Genomic DNA, 15246 nt, shown 5'->3' with positions numbered 1-15246 from the left:
ACAAAATTCATGCTGGGGTTCTTTTACAATGTTTCTAACTCATGTATAAAAAGCTAAGCATTCAAAATTGTTTTGAAATTCTACGTTTTTTTATTCTTCAGTTTAGCCCGTCCTCTTGGGTCAGTATGATAACCCAGATAGTCAAGTCAAGTCACAATTTTCATTGTTACAACGCAGCTGTACAAGAAAACATTGACTTAGCAAAACATATAAGGTTATGCAAGTCAAAACACAGGTCAAATATCAGACGGACTATAAATTCCTATGTGCAGTGTTAAATAAATAAAACTATATTTAATAATAAAAGATAGCACAAGTACATGTGCTCAGCGAAACAAAGAAATGTATAGGCCTACATGTTAGGAACAATCTCAGGGTGAGTAAATGATGACACATTTTTTACTTTTTGCGTTTACTAGTACTTTAAATATCATCTTGTCCTTGGGCTGTGTTTTCACTGCATTTACAGTTTTGACGTTAAAGGTTGATACGTAAACACAACTTGATCAAATTCTGCAAAGCGCTTTTTTTGTTTACAGATAAGGATGTCCACAAAATAAATATTTGAATGAACGGACACAGACAAGTTCGATTGTGGATTTTAATCATACCATCTATGAAGTCCTATGTTTGGCAGATTTTATTTTCTGTGCTTTTATTTTCTTGTGAAAACGTCCAAAAATATATAAACAAGTTTCGCATTTTTCTCGCATATTACGGTAGGAGAGCCCCTCGCGCTGGTGGAGAAAACCGGAAGTCCACAGGTTTGTGTTTCCTTAACGACGGACTCGGACGCTCACATTCATTTGTCAAGTCTTTGGTGTTTGCAGTTATATACTGTATAAAAATCGATTCATTATGGAGTTTTAAATTCACGCGACATGATACCAGCTTTTAAGAGTATTTCCGATGACGAGCGAATCGCTAATCACACCCGAAAACGATTTATGTCGAAAACGAAATGACGACTCGTGTTTGCTTTTGCATTTTAATTCTTTACAAGTTTCCTTTCCCACAGGTAACATCTCAGAGCACGCCGTATTTCACTGCCCAGACTTCACTGAGCACCGATTTAAGCGAACACCCGATTAATGTCACGGATAACCCACCTACAGCCACTGACCAGTCACCGTTAGCAACCACTGACCAGTCACCGTTAGCAAGCACTGACCAGTCACCGTTAGCAACCAGTGATCATTTCAGGGCGGAAACAAATCTGCCGGTTTCACGTGCGAGTGCTGACGCGAACGTCACGTTCACAGATGCTACTGCTGCTGAGAACACTGAATCCATCACAAATCAGACCACTCATCCAACAGGTTCGTAGACGGTGTCTCACTCCTGTACGAGGACTTTTCTAAACATTCTTTTTAGCACCAGTGTGATTTATTCCGATATTAAACACAAAACGTATCATTGCTAAGGTTCAAATCTGCAACCTTCCGCTATCTGCCCACATCTTCAATGCAGATTCTGAGTTTTGATTCTTTGTTTTTCCTTTTCTCCAGTGACTCAATTTATCAAGAACACAACACAGAATCTTACTGATCAGAGTACACCGAGTACTGATCTGATCAAACACCCCTCCACTGACACCCCACCTATAACCACTAACCAGTCATCAGCAGCAGTGACCAGTGAATCAGACTCTTGGAATCAGTCCAACTCATCTGCAACTCCAAATCCCAACGCCACATCCAATGATGTCATTACTGTTCAGGCCACTACTGCCACCATAACAAACCCATCGGGTGAGTCGAAATGTGTTGTGTGTTACAATGTCACGACAAAGTTGTTGTGATAGTCTGAAGGCGTCCATATATGTTTGGTCATAAAGTGTATTTCCAAGTTTTCAAATCTATTTAAAAATGTATACGACTTTAAAATAACCACTTTAACTAATCCTCATCACTGAGTAGATGATTCCTTAATGTTATTTTTGTGCGTTCTCTCCTACAGATTGCGCATGTGATGTCACACCTGATTTTTGTGATATCGGGTGCTGTTGTGATGTAATGGACTGTGGCCTCATAAACCCCGCCTCTGCGTTCATTGGCTGCCAGCAGAGCACCGGGTGATGATAATAATGACCTCAATGGCATCAAATGTGTTGAAAAAACGTGATTGTATACTCATAGCGGTTTTTCACACAAAGGTCTGGCATTTGTCTTGAAAGCTGGATGATGTTTCAGGCCAATATCAATCCAATGCTGGTTACACTCTCCGGAGACCTCTTTTGTGTTCAGAAAGAAAGCGGTAAATCATTTTGCAACTCTTTTCTAACACCTCATGTTCAGAATAAGATCTGTGAATTTTCTATACGCACTGAATGTGAACATGAAGTTGAAAATAGCCTTACTTAAGCTTTATTTATATCCTGGTTCCTTTGTTTGCGCTGGTCCAGAATTCGTATTATCAGAATCCCATTTGTTTCTCAACGATAAAAGCATTGCAAAGTTCTACTTAAATGCACGAATAATGTTGTTTACATATGCGTTGTCTTTGTTTCTATAGATTTTGAAAACCAGTCTGATGTTCAGACTTCCCCTGCTTTCTTTCAGTCCAGTTACGTTTATCCACTTTTACAGAGAGAGCCTACAGCCTTCAACAGTCGGAAAACCAACTTTTACAAGGTAAACTGTGTTCATGTGGCATCAAGAGGTTTGCTAGCACTGAGACTTAAAGGGTTGGCTTAAAGGTCGGCCTGGACATTGACGTGAAACACTAAGCCACGCCCCATCGATCAACATTGCCTGAGATCTTTACTCTGTAAATCAAATGACCTGAATCCGAATCGGCTGAGTATATGTGAAAACCAGCCACTTGACCCAACGCCCAAATTAAGTCGGACGATGCTCAAAAAACTGCCCAATAGTCGACTGTCGGCTTGGTGTTTTCCGGGCCTAATCTGAATTGCTAAACAATCAAAGAAAATCGATTACCAGCTAAATTTTTACATTTATTTGTATATACCTGTATTTGCACTGTATTACTACTACATGTATTTTTAGTGCAGCATCTTAACTTCCGTCTTCATTGCAGGTTGATGACATTATTCTGACATATTTCAACAGCACGTCCATAGTGAGCACTTTTAGACAGGCATCCCCAGGCCCAGCTTCATTTGCTTGCGTCAACCGCAATCCAGCAAGTATGGTTAAGACATTGTGTCTCTGTTTTATAAACGTGAAAATTGTAAAAGAATTGTGTTCTGATAACAGCTTGTTAGGGTTTTTGCGTTCTAGTTCTTTGTCCTGCTCTCGCACGGTGACAACACGCTCTTGTGTGGAGGACGGCGGTTTAAGTGCTCGCACTTACTACACAGGATTTAGCCTACTGAGGGTAAGACTATAAATACAGTAGGCAAAGGGGCTCTGACAGCTTGGATTGGATTGAGAATGGCTTGTTAATGCAATTGCAATTTACTAGTAAACGAGATAGTAAGTTACTTGTGTCTTATTTGGTCTGAAGGGAAATAACCCACAATTGTGCATGCGACTGAAATGTAATGCTAATGTAATGTTTATTTTAAAGCATTAAGGGCTGTTTTTGGTGTCGTACTTCAGGTTCCTGAGGCCCAAGTGGAGGACAGGCCAGAGCTGTTAGTAAGTTACAGTACATCAAAAATGTATAACCATGTACAGAGACCATTTCATTGTTGAAGAAACAACTATCAATGCATCTCATATACATGACCAGATCCATATGAACAAATCTTTGTTCAATTCAAGTCTAGTTTTCTTCTTTGCTATTCATACCTACTTTTGGAAAGTAATAGTGTGATACTACAGATACTGAAGCTATTTTTTGAAAACCAGTTTGAATATTGCTTGATCACATCAGATGAAAATGTCTTATAATTGATGTAAATTATGTTTATGTTTATTAACTGTAGTAACGTGTTCATATTTCGGAGCACATGTAAATGTTCTTCCCACTGTCCCAGATTCCAGTTTCCACTGTCCGTGACTGGCCAGTGCCTCGTGTACACAATGGCTCATGTTTAAATGCGGTGTCAGAGGTAAGTGCAGCAATTTGTGAGGATGCACTTCTGAATATATAGCCAGCGCGTGCGTATATGAGCACATTCATGGATTTTATTCGAACCCACAGGTGGAATATGGGATTGAGTACACTGGCAAAGGAGAGATTGTCAAGATTACATTGAATGCAAAAATAATTAACACAAATATAAACGCACAGTTACTGCAAAATCATGCCATTACATTTCAGGTAATCTTCTTTCTAAATGTGATTTTGGGTGTACAGCAGCGGCCTTGAAGCAGTTAAAGTAGTGTGTTGTTCATGTTGCAGTTGGTGACATCAACTCCCCTCGTGGCTACACCCACATCTCTGTCAGGTCCAGATGGACTGAAACCTGGATCTCCAGTGATTGGTTGGTTTGGTGAAAAGGCACAACCTGTATCCTTCACATTGCACTCCGCAATTACTCTGAAATGGAGAACTTTGATACGTTTTATATGACAGGGCTGTGAAATGCTTCAGTTTAATCGTTTATTTAGCTCATAGGACATTTCTGTGATCACTGCATCAATTCCTTGACGTCTGTGGAAGTTGACAGTATTGGGGTCATCGGAGAATGGAGGGTGTACAGCAAGGCTTCTTAATCGACCCCCTGTTCTTTTCACACAAAACATCATCACTGGATGCACCTTCAGGTATTATTTCTACGAAAACAGGATCTACTGGTAGTTTTGCACAGGGATTATTAGCTTTTTACCACTGTAGGACAACATAGTACTTAATGGTCCAGTGTATAGTTTTTGGAGGATCTATTGACAGAAATGCAATATAATATACATAACTGTGTCTACAAAGGTGTATAAAGCATCAACCTTGTGTAATGAAGCAATGCTTTTGTATTACTTTAGAATGAGCTATTTCTATCTATATAAACCGGGGGTCCCCTTACATGGAATTAGCCTTGTTGTTTCTACAGTAGCCCTAAACGGCCAATGCTATACAGACCATGTTTCGTAAATACGTTAACTCCTTCCGCAAAGAAACTTACATCTTAGTCCTGTGTCAGCCGACTTAGTGCTTTGAAAGGGAGGGGTTGAAGTGTTATACATTTACATCATATACTGGACCTTTAAATATACATAAGAAAAGCTACAACATAATTATTGCTATATGTTAACTAATGAATCACAGGTCTTCGGCCAGTGAGTGTGGTGTGTTGCGGACTGAACTGATAGAGGTTTTAACAGCAAACGCAGTGCCAGAGCTGATCAGTATGACAACAGGCAATGAGACCGAGAGGAGTAAAGTCATCTTCGAGGACTGCCCGACAACAGCTTCAGTGAGTTTTTTTACTCTTCAGTGGCCGTATTATGTTAATGAGTAAAAGCAAATGTTTCCTGACAATATAAAAGTTGTCCCCTAAATGTAACAAATTTAGAATCATAACTTAAAATGCAAAACGATGTGAACCTAGACCTACCCTTCGTTCGAAATCGCCTACTTCCATACTATGTAGTGAAATTAAGTATCATGAATGATGTTTGAAACCTCAGTGTGCAAAAAACAGTAGACCAGAAATGACCGGTTGGTCTACTGCTTCCACCAAGATTAGCGAGTGTGCATTGGAGGAACATTACTCTATCCCATGATGCCACGGGAGCTGAGTATGTTAATCAAATATAAAAATAGTGTAAAACTTTAAGGCCGATGCCCCTTTTTCAAATTTAAGCACAGCTATATTCATTTGTCATGAATAAATTGTTTTTTATCAACGCCTATGTATAGGTTGTTAATACGTCAAAGAGCATATGGGTCACATTACAATAAAACATGGCGGATGCAGAATGTTCAAATTGTATTCATACTATATAGAACGCACTGTTTCAATGTCGATAGGTAGGTACTTATCGAATGCAATTTCGCACGCAGCTCTAGTCTACAGTGGAAGCATTCGTAAACAACAATAGCCAATTGCTCCAGTATTAGAATGCCTTCAGCTGTTGAATGTGTGTAATGTTTTCAACAAAATAATATATATGAATTTTATCTATGGATGTGGCCACTTTCACAAATTAGTTAAGTCCACTATTTCTCCCATAGGGGGTGCTACAACAGAAAATCCTTAATATCATAAGATTGATGTAGATCAGGGTTCCTCAATTAGTTTTCACCAAGGGCCAAATTCTACTAACAATAGCAAGTCAAGGGCCACCGACTATAATTGGATAACTACAATGTTTGTTCTGCTATTATTATTATTATTGTCATTATTATTATTTTTTTTTACAGTTGTTTATTTGTTTTAAAAAAAAATCACAATATAAATATGTTTTTTATTAGTTCTATTTCCTCAGTTTTGATAAAACAGTAACATTATATTCACAAACTCTCTTCAGCACACGAGCTCAGACTCGAGCTCTCGCGAATAAAGTTTACCAGCCTCGTGACTGCATCCATCGTCTCTTTCATTTTTCAACACCGATTTATGAAGCTAGTGCTTATCAGGCCTTTTTGATGTCCAACCATTGAGGGAGCCCCGTCAGTAATGACAGAAACAACTTTGCTCAAATCTAATTCATTATTTTTAAAGAACTCCGTTAGTTCATTAAAAAGTATTTCACCGGTTGTGCGGCCATGCATCGGCAGCAAACAAAGCAGCTCTTCGCGGAAATCCTTCCCATAAAAAAAATCGGACAAACACCGCTGTGCAATGTCGGTTAGTTCGCGAGACGAGTCTATTGCGAGTGATATGGCTTCTGCTTTCTTTATGTCTTATAACAGATTAGACAGGCACTCACCCGCCAATGGCTCCACTCTTCTTGTTGCTGTGCAATCAGATAATGGAACCTGCTCCGTTACCATTTTCTTTATTTTCGCGTCGTGATTTAGAAGTTTATCCACCATGTCAGTTGCACAGGTTTTAATTAATTCGGCGTCAGTGAACGGTTTTTTGGCCTTTGCCAGGTTCCAAGCCACACGTAAGAATGCTGCGGTTACAGGCTTTCAGAATGTTCCGGATAACTGCATTTGAAATTTCTGCGCAATGCCCCGAAATGCCGTTTCAAGTTATCATTCTTGCAGACCGCCACGGTCTTGTGCATAATAAACACGTTGGCTTTGCATTGTGGTGGTCAGGCAAAATAAAACAAAACTGTTAAGTCCATTCTTTTAAATATTCTGTGTCTACCTTTCTCTTTTTTACAATCGCCATGATTTCGCTGTCAACCCTTGTCACTATAGCTGTCAATGAACCTGCGCCGTTTGCATTTTCGCGCCAGCATTGTGATTGGCTGATGGAGTACCGCGAGAGCTATGTGAGATCAGAGTGCTTCGTGTGTTTTCGTGCGGTGATGTCATGCCAACCCAAATGAAACTGAATACACTTTTAGTGCATCAAGCGGGCCAAAAAAAATCATTTGTGGGCCGGATGTGGCCCGCGGGCCGCCTATTGAAGAGCCCTGATGTAGATACATAAAATACATGGCTGCCAGTGACTAATCAAATTTCACCAGCTAATAATGGGAAATCTGAATAGTCCACTGTTACTATTGTCCAAATGAATAGTCCAAATTTTGTGAAAATAAGAGCCATTAAAGGGATGTATAAATTCCTTTATTCTAAATATCTTTTTGTTTTCAACAAACATTGTTAGAAATTTTCAGTTTTGGGACATCATCCACCATCATAATAAAAAACATCGAATATTTCTTTGTTCTGTTGAACACAAAAGAAGATGTTTCGAAGAATGTAGGAAAAGAAACAGTTCTGGAACACCTTTGACTTCCATTTATTTTTCCTACTATTGTAGTCAATGATGTTTCAGAAATCAAAATTGCTAACATACTCTCAAATTTCTTTCGCTGTGTTCATCAGAACAAAGTCATATATTTAGTTGTGGAATAACATGATGGTGAGTAAACATTCTTTTGGGGGGGAACTACCCCTTTAAAACTATAAAAAATTGCCCTGTGTGATTAAAATGAACACATTTGTGATAAACACCTGAATCTTTGCTTTAAACAAGAATACGTGTAGATCTTATGTTGGTCTACGCTGTTTTTAAACAGTTTCAAATTGTTTGTGTCCATTTCGGACTCATCCTACTCCACTCATCTATATTGTGGTGGTGTATTCTATCTGCTTCATATTTACATAGGAGGTGTGTGAGACTGGCTGTATACTGCCCGTCGCTTTATCAGTGCGGGTGCTCTGGGCTCAGAGGGGACTCAGGGCCCTGCCACAGAATCACATCCTTGGGGCTAAATTCATCTTTAGATGTCAGAGACTGAAGGTAAAGGATTTAAAAATGTTTTAATATACAAAATCAAACACTGACACAAATAATTTGAGGTTCACCAGTGATTCATTCAAAAGAGCTACATATGTTTTAAATGTAAAACTGATATTGTAACATTTTCCTCTTGTCCACAGTGTCCTCTTCTTTCTTCTATAACTGTGACTGCTGAGGTAATATTCACGGATACCACCATTTACCCAGAAGCCCCGCGAGGGCAACCCAAGACTGAATGGAAGTTTCCATTTTCTTTTTTCTCCAGAGGAGCTGGAGAATTTGATCAAGAATAAAACTCAGGCAACGATGAAATCATGTCGGACACTATTTAAAAGTGTCATTATTTCAGTTTCACTTGGCGCAGCTCAAATCACAGAAATGACACTGTAACAACATATCAGCAGACTTTGGCTCTTGCTGAAGAAACCAGCTCTTCCCATCAAAGTTTTATCCGAAACAGCTGAGGTCTTTTCCGGTCCCATGATTCCTGTTTTTTTCTCTTCGCACATAGTGGAGTAGATGAACAATGGCTGCTGGGGTGATCCCTGGCAGACGGGAAGCCGCTCCCAGCTAAAAACATAACAAAAGCATAACAATTCACTACAGGGTCTTAAGAACAGTTTTGTTTTGTGATATGTACTTAAGGTAACACTACCAAGTTAATATTTATGCAAACATTATTTGGTAAAGGCCATGGACCTGGTGGATGTGTTTACGTGTCTCTTATCTATTTTTGTTCAAAGAGAAAGGCAAACTAAGAGGAAGGCTCTAATGTTCAGAGAGCAATAATGCAAGACTACACATTGGATCGCTGGAGAGACGAATTACGAGCATTAGTACAGTATTTTGTATGTTTCTGGTATCTTAGTGTTTGTCGTTTTGAAAAATTGGTTGCAATAAAAAACTACCAAACAAACTGATGGATGGTCTAACTATTGGTCTTCTATCTACTCTAGGTGGCAGATCATTTAAATATAATTGCTCATGTAACTGAGAAAAGATTTTAGAAGTAGTGACGTGCAAACTGTGTTATTTGTCATTTTTTTGTGTTTGTATTATTGTATGGAATATATTTTTTACCGAAAACTTGAGTAAAGCAAAAAAGAAAATGGTGAATTGTGATCACTATATTTTACAACATCATACTTCTGGCCACAGATTCACTTTTTTCCATAATTACTTCTTATTTTTATTGTTGGATGAAAATTAACTTTACCACTCCTTGAATAAACCCTAAAAAGCAGATTACACTGACTAAAACACACAGTTAACAAATACATGTCTAAATGTATCCTATGATGTAGGGCAAAAATGTAGAAAAACTAACAATGAATATTAATATAATATTCATTGTTAATTATATAAGAGATTATATTTGTAAGATATAATTAAGTATATTTTATATATACATGTAAAAATATTGCGTTTGGTCAGTTATTTGTGTACGGTAGTCACTGTATACACCCCAATTTCCAATTTGTTTATCTCGTCTGAATAAAAAAAAAACATTACAAACATCCAACACTTTGAACATATTAAATGTCTTACTGTATTTGGTCTAGCACTATCCAGAATCTCTCGGACCTCCTTGGACAGAGACACGGGGAGATTCAGATAATCAATGTTCTGGGGCAAATATAAACTCTCCTCTGCCTGCATTCTCTCAATGTCTCTCCTCTGTTTCTCACAGTGAGGATAGTATAAAGCTGCAGAGAGCACACAACCACATGATCATTACACATTTCGCCATCAGGTACTGTATTCATTAAAAAGAAATACAAACGTCATGTTTTGGCACTAACTTTGTATCTTAGCACTCATCCAAATGATGTAAGATAATGTTAAGAGCTTCATTGACGCACAGGAGTAATGTTCTGGAATATATTACCTTCGACTTTGATTCTCTCTGAAAACTCTAGATATGGTGCAAGATGCTCTGGAAAGGCAGATGCTAACGTCTGGAAGGAAACATCTTTATACTGCAACATCTCCTCTCCGCTGAACAAAAAAAGGAAATTGCAGTATTTTATTATCTTTAGAACTATCTTCTGTCAAAGTTTCTCTAAAATATAAACATTAAGATGTAACGTATACAAGTGGCATGTATAAATGTGATGAACGCATACTTTAGAATGGTGCTCTTAGTCTCGCTGATGTTGACATGTTGCAGTTTATTTCTCCAGCGAGTAGCAGACAGTGAGATAGACCGCAGGGCAGACATGGCCTCGTTCAGACATTTCTTAACTCGAAGAGCTTCATTGTAACGTTGCTTAGACACACACCCGATCTCCTCAAAACCTGAGAAACAAATTAGCTTGAAGTGTTCATCATGTATGTAACGTAATGAGTGTTGGTGACACAATTGTGTATGTAAATGATTTACATTCCATGCACGTTCAAGTACCTTTGGGAGTAAGTCGCATGTCGGCGTTGTCTGGTCTAAGCGATGTTCTGAACTCTGACCGGCTCGTGAACATGCGGTATGGTTCAGTCACTCCACGTCCAACTAGATCATCGATCAGTACCCCGATATAGCTCTGAGTGCGTGACAGAGACAGTGGAACTTTGGAAAGAGAAGTCCTGCCTGCGTTTACCCCAGCCCATAGACCCTATAGCAGAAAGCAGAACAGAATCAGTTATGGGGTCAGAAAGCACGCATGTTAACTCAATTTAAGACGAAAGACCCATCCAGTGCTTCCCCTACCATTACCTTACATCTCCAACACATTTTCACATGACTGTACATGGTTTCATATCTTGCCTTTTGGATGGGTGCAGTGTGGTTTACCTGTGCTGCTGCCTCCTCATAGCCTGTCGTGCCATTAATCTGTCCAGCCAGGAAGAGACCTTGAGTGCTCTTTACCTGGAGCCACGGATAGAGTTGTGTCGGACAGACAAAATCATACTGCACCCCATAACCTGAAGCGAAACAACAGGTTTTACCAGTACATTCACAAATACACATTCTTCTGCAAATGCATGATCTCTTTAGCATCAGATGGATAATGCATGATGTGTGTGTACACAAAAATATGCTTTCGGCTTCACTTCAAAGACGGCTTCACCCAACTTGGAAAGTGCAGTTCCACTGGAATAATCGGGAAAAAGTGCTGGCTCATATATAGCACATAAATGCTAAATATTGTCTATATGGCTTCGTGTCCGGTACAGTCTGGCTATGCAATATAAAAGTGTACAGTACCTGGAGTGTGAATCTGGGCTTTCTGTAGACCGGGGATCTCTCTGATGAGGCAGAGCTGCTTGTCAGGGGGCATCGTCATGGACAAACCCTGAGGGTACATGAGGTCAGAAGTCCAGCCTTCTGGTTCAAGCCATACCTGGTGCAGTCTTCCGGGAAACCGTAACACTTTTGACTCAATGGATGGGCAGTACCTACAGGACACATCCAATTGTTGGATACCACCTGAACATCTCATACTCGCGTCTGCATAGATGATAATGACTTAATGAACCATTTATGGTACATCCTAAAACGCACATAACACGGCAGCAGGTATTTGTGTTCGGTGTTGGTGGATACAGCAAAAACTGTACATAGCATATAACCTATAAGCATATAAAAAAGGCGCACCCGCACACACTGGCTAAAATAAGAATTGCATGAAACAAGGATGCTCCAAGACTTAGGACAATGAAAATGCCATTTTATTGCATATAGAGCTTTAAAATGAAAAAAAATCTAAAAATGTTTGTTTTAAAGGGATACTTCACCCCAAAACTGACAATTCTGACACAATTTACTCGCCTTCGAGTTTTTCCAAATCTGTATACATTTCTTTGTTATGATGAACACAGAGAAAGATATTTGGAAGAATGCTTATTACCAGCCCGCCATTGACTACAATAGAACAAAAAATACAAATGGCAGTCAAAAGTGCCCCAGATCGGTTTGCTGTCCTACATTATTCTTCTTTTGTGTTCAACAACAACAACAAAAACAATTTTTTCCTACGATGGGAATCAATGGGAAGCAAAATCTGTGTGGTTATAAGCATTCTTCCAAATAACTTTCTCTTTGTTAATCAGAAAGAAATGTATACAGATTTGGAACAACTCGAAGGCGAGTAAATGATGACAGAAGTTTCATTTTTGGGTGAGATATTCTTCCTTTAATTCCATCACAGTTTGTTATTGACAACTGCATTTAAATGTAATAACACATCTTTTGAGAAGGGCCACTAAGCAGTTAAAGGGATACTTCACCCAAAAATGAAAATCTCTGTCATGAATTACCCAACCTCAAGTTGTTCCAAAGCTGAATTAGTGTATTTATTTTGTTGGACACAAAGAAATATGTTTGGAAGATTGTTAGCAACTGCGATTTCTGGGACACCATTGATAACCATTAAAATGGTAGGTTGTTTCCCTAAATTCTTCGAAATATTTTTCTGTTCAAAAGAACAAAAAAAATCCAATAATTATTTCTACTATGGTAGTCAATGGTGCCCCCGAAATGTCAGTTGCTAACATTCACGTTCAACCAAACAGTAATTCATGATTCATTTTCGGGTGACTATCCCTTTAAGATGACGTTTGTATGCTAACATTGTCCTTGCATTACCTGGGTCCTTTGGTGTCTTGATGGATGTGGGAGTTGACATGCACGCTTTCATTCACCACTCTCTCTACCCCAGGGGTTGTGTACGTTAAATAACATGGAAGCTGTTCCTCAGGCTACAAGAAAAATGAACAAACGAGAGATCAACGTTTTATTTATGGTATCCACTGCTGGTAAATGTAGGCATTAAGTAGTACTAGTACTGTTAACTAGTAAATATTGGTGACATTCTATTATGTATTCTGACAAAACTGAATCAAAAGGGGTCTTTTTATCTTTCTCATCACAGCTTGGATCATAATTTTCCTGCAAATCAGGAGAAGTGTAAAATCCCACTGCATGCCGTTTTTCTTGTTATATGACATATAGATGGTTTTACTGAAGGAAAGATCTAAGAATGACAGGCGAATATGAATCACACATAATTAGAAGATGGAGCGCAGTGCATGCATACAGTAGCATGTCATTACGTTTAGTATTGTTTGTATGATTTCTATCTTTACCTTACAGTATATGTGCGTGTTAATGAAGCTGAACGGAGTGGGCTTTTCATCAGGTAAGCGAATTTCAGTACAGGAGAAGTCAATAGTCTCCTTGATGATTCTGGGAGGAGTACCAGTCCTTAGTCGTCCAACCTTCAACCCTAAAATCTCTTTTAGACTATAAGACAGGCCCACACAGGAAGGGGGGTCACCCATTCGGCCCCCTGGAGATGAATTTGGACCCATGAAGAGAGAACCAGACAGGAAGGTACCAGTGGTCATAACCACCGAGGGGGAATGGATTTCACCTCCTCCATGAGCTGTCAGAGTAAACTTACAATCACATGAGTCACAACAGCACATTATTCAATAGGCAAGTTTGTTTCTCACCTAAACGTATTCCGTACACTTTATGTCTTCCTGGTTTATCTGGGTCAGCTGCAGACACTAGGAGATCCTCCACTGACCCCTCTAAGATGGTCAGTCTCTCTGTAGATAAAAGCTCGGACTGTAAGACAAAAATTAGACGTGGTGTTACCGTAAACGGTTTAACACAAAGTGGAGGGTCTTAACTGTGGTAATGGACACCCTTGAGTGGCTTTTTGCTGCATTAAATTAGAAATACAGAGAGAACGAACCTGTATGAAGTCTCTATAGTGTCCACGGTCGAGCTGGGCTCTGGGGCCCCACACTGCGGGCCCCTTACTGCGGTTTAGAATAGAGAAATGAATCCCAGCCCAGTCGCCCGCTCGTCCCATCAAACCATCCAAAGCATCGATCTCCTTGACCAGATGACCTTTTCCCACACCTCCCAGAGATGGGTTACATGAAAGCGCCCCTGCACGCCTCACAAAAAACGCATTTAGAGGTTGCATGACTAATATCTCATTAGGGTTACAATGAGTATTTTGGAATTACCTATAGTTTGGATTTTCTGCGTGATAAGCAGGGTGTTCGCACCAACCCTGCTGGCTGCAGCGGCGGCTTCGGTCCCAGCATGACCCCCACCCACCACAATGACATCATAATGTTGAGTGTGGACATCAGCAACCTGAATGGAGCAGGTGCACAAAGCCTTGTGGAGAACGTGCAGTCTTCTTACCAACATGTGTGTTGACTGATAAACAGATTAAAAAAATGAGGTTTCACCATGTCGTTTTAAAACGATCTTAATCAAGACTTTCTATCAATTTAACCCAAAAGAAACACGGTGGCTATGTGGTTTCCTTTCCAATAAACTTGTAGGTAGACATCAAACATATATAGTACATGCATTGAATAACTTTGACATGAATTGCTTAATATACTTTTCTCGGAACTAACTAACATAAATACAATAGTTTGTAGTTTGTGCACCAACGAAGTGATTCAAAATGCAGGCAGCCTATATATTGTACAAGAGTGAAGTCAAAATGTAACGTTACGCTATAGTGATCATTTGTTATCATGACACCCGACGAGTCACTATATAATGTAATTCTAAGTTATATAAAAGAACTGATACTCACAGGTACGATCTATCCTATATAAATGAGTTTATTCATTGAGGTCACACTAAACACACTAACAAACACTGCGCGCTGCCATGTTGCAGCAACAAATTACCGTAAGAACTCTAATAGACGTCACTTTTGTACCGTAATATTATTACAACAAGGCTGTCGTAATCATTTAAATGTTTCTCAGGCAAATATTGTATTTATTTTCAAACATTTCATTTCATTTATAATTACTTACGCTGTGATATGTATCTCTTCTATGAGTTATCGGGTGTTCACAGGGTGGTTACTGGTCCACACCAGCGGAAGATGTGTCCGTACAGAGCTTGCACAGATGTGATGACACATAATGTTTATACATATATTGTTCAATAATGGAAAACTTAAATATGACATTACATTTCTAATCAG

At 39.2% G+C, this 15246-nt stretch overlaps 2 protein-coding genes across 2 annotated transcripts; one reads left to right on the top strand and one right to left on the bottom strand.

The window, feature by feature from the left end:
* Positions 1-125: 125 nt before the first annotated feature.
* On the top strand, positions 126-9373 carry LOC306906153 (tectonic-3-like; the record flags this gene model as incomplete). The annotated part of the gene is made up of 18 exons (XM_079477294.1): positions 126-150; positions 724-764; positions 1019-1319; positions 1509-1751; positions 1960-2074; positions 2156-2256; positions 2515-2633; positions 3043-3151; positions 3230-3342; positions 3567-3605; positions 3947-4021; positions 4114-4233; positions 4315-4422; positions 4576-4679; positions 5176-5323; positions 8141-8275; positions 8416-8451; positions 8541-9373. The coding sequence occupies 18 exons, from the start codon at positions 126-128 to the stop codon at positions 8556-8558; spliced, it is 1950 nt and encodes a 649-aa protein (XP_079333420.1). The 3' UTR covers positions 8559-9373.
* On the bottom strand, positions 8279-14953 carry mto1 (mitochondrial tRNA translation optimization 1). The gene is made up of 13 exons (XM_079477025.1): positions 14845-14953; positions 14255-14453; positions 13975-14174; positions 13727-13844; positions 13358-13656; positions 12858-12970; positions 11478-11668; positions 11064-11194; positions 10680-10884; positions 10402-10573; positions 10164-10273; positions 9824-9981; positions 8279-8845 (listed from the first exon to the last, which is right to left on the bottom strand). The coding sequence occupies exons 2-13, from the start codon at positions 14442-14444 to the stop codon at positions 8723-8725; spliced, it is 2010 nt and encodes a 669-aa protein (XP_079333151.1). The 5' UTR covers positions 14445-14453; positions 14845-14953; the 3' UTR covers positions 8279-8722.
* Between the last annotated feature and the right edge of the window lie 293 nt (positions 14954-15246).

This window comes from Barbatula barbatula, assembly GCF_947034865.1.
Source record: "Barbatula barbatula genome assembly, chromosome: 16".
Taxonomy (NCBI): domain Eukaryota; kingdom Metazoa; phylum Chordata; class Actinopteri; order Cypriniformes; family Nemacheilidae; genus Barbatula; species Barbatula barbatula.
The sequence above is the reverse complement of the archived record's forward strand: the minus strand, read 5'-3'. Positions and strand labels throughout refer to the sequence as shown.

What these genes read in the sequence shown, in the direction of transcription:
- mto1 (XM_079477025.1), bottom strand. Translation starts at nt 14,444, where the DNA reads ATGTTGGTAAGAAGACTGCACGTTCTCCACAAGGCTTTGTGCACCTGC. An exon ending in GCAGAAAATCCAAACTATAG is followed by an intron (nt 14,175 to 14,254) that starts GTAATTCCAAAA and finishes TGAGGCGTGCAG; the next exon opens with GGGCGCTTTCATGTAACCCA. An exon ending in ACACGCACATATACTGTAAG is followed by an intron (nt 12,971 to 13,357) that starts GTAAAGATAGAA and finishes TTTTTCTTGTAG; the next exon opens with CCTGAGGAACAGCTTCCATG.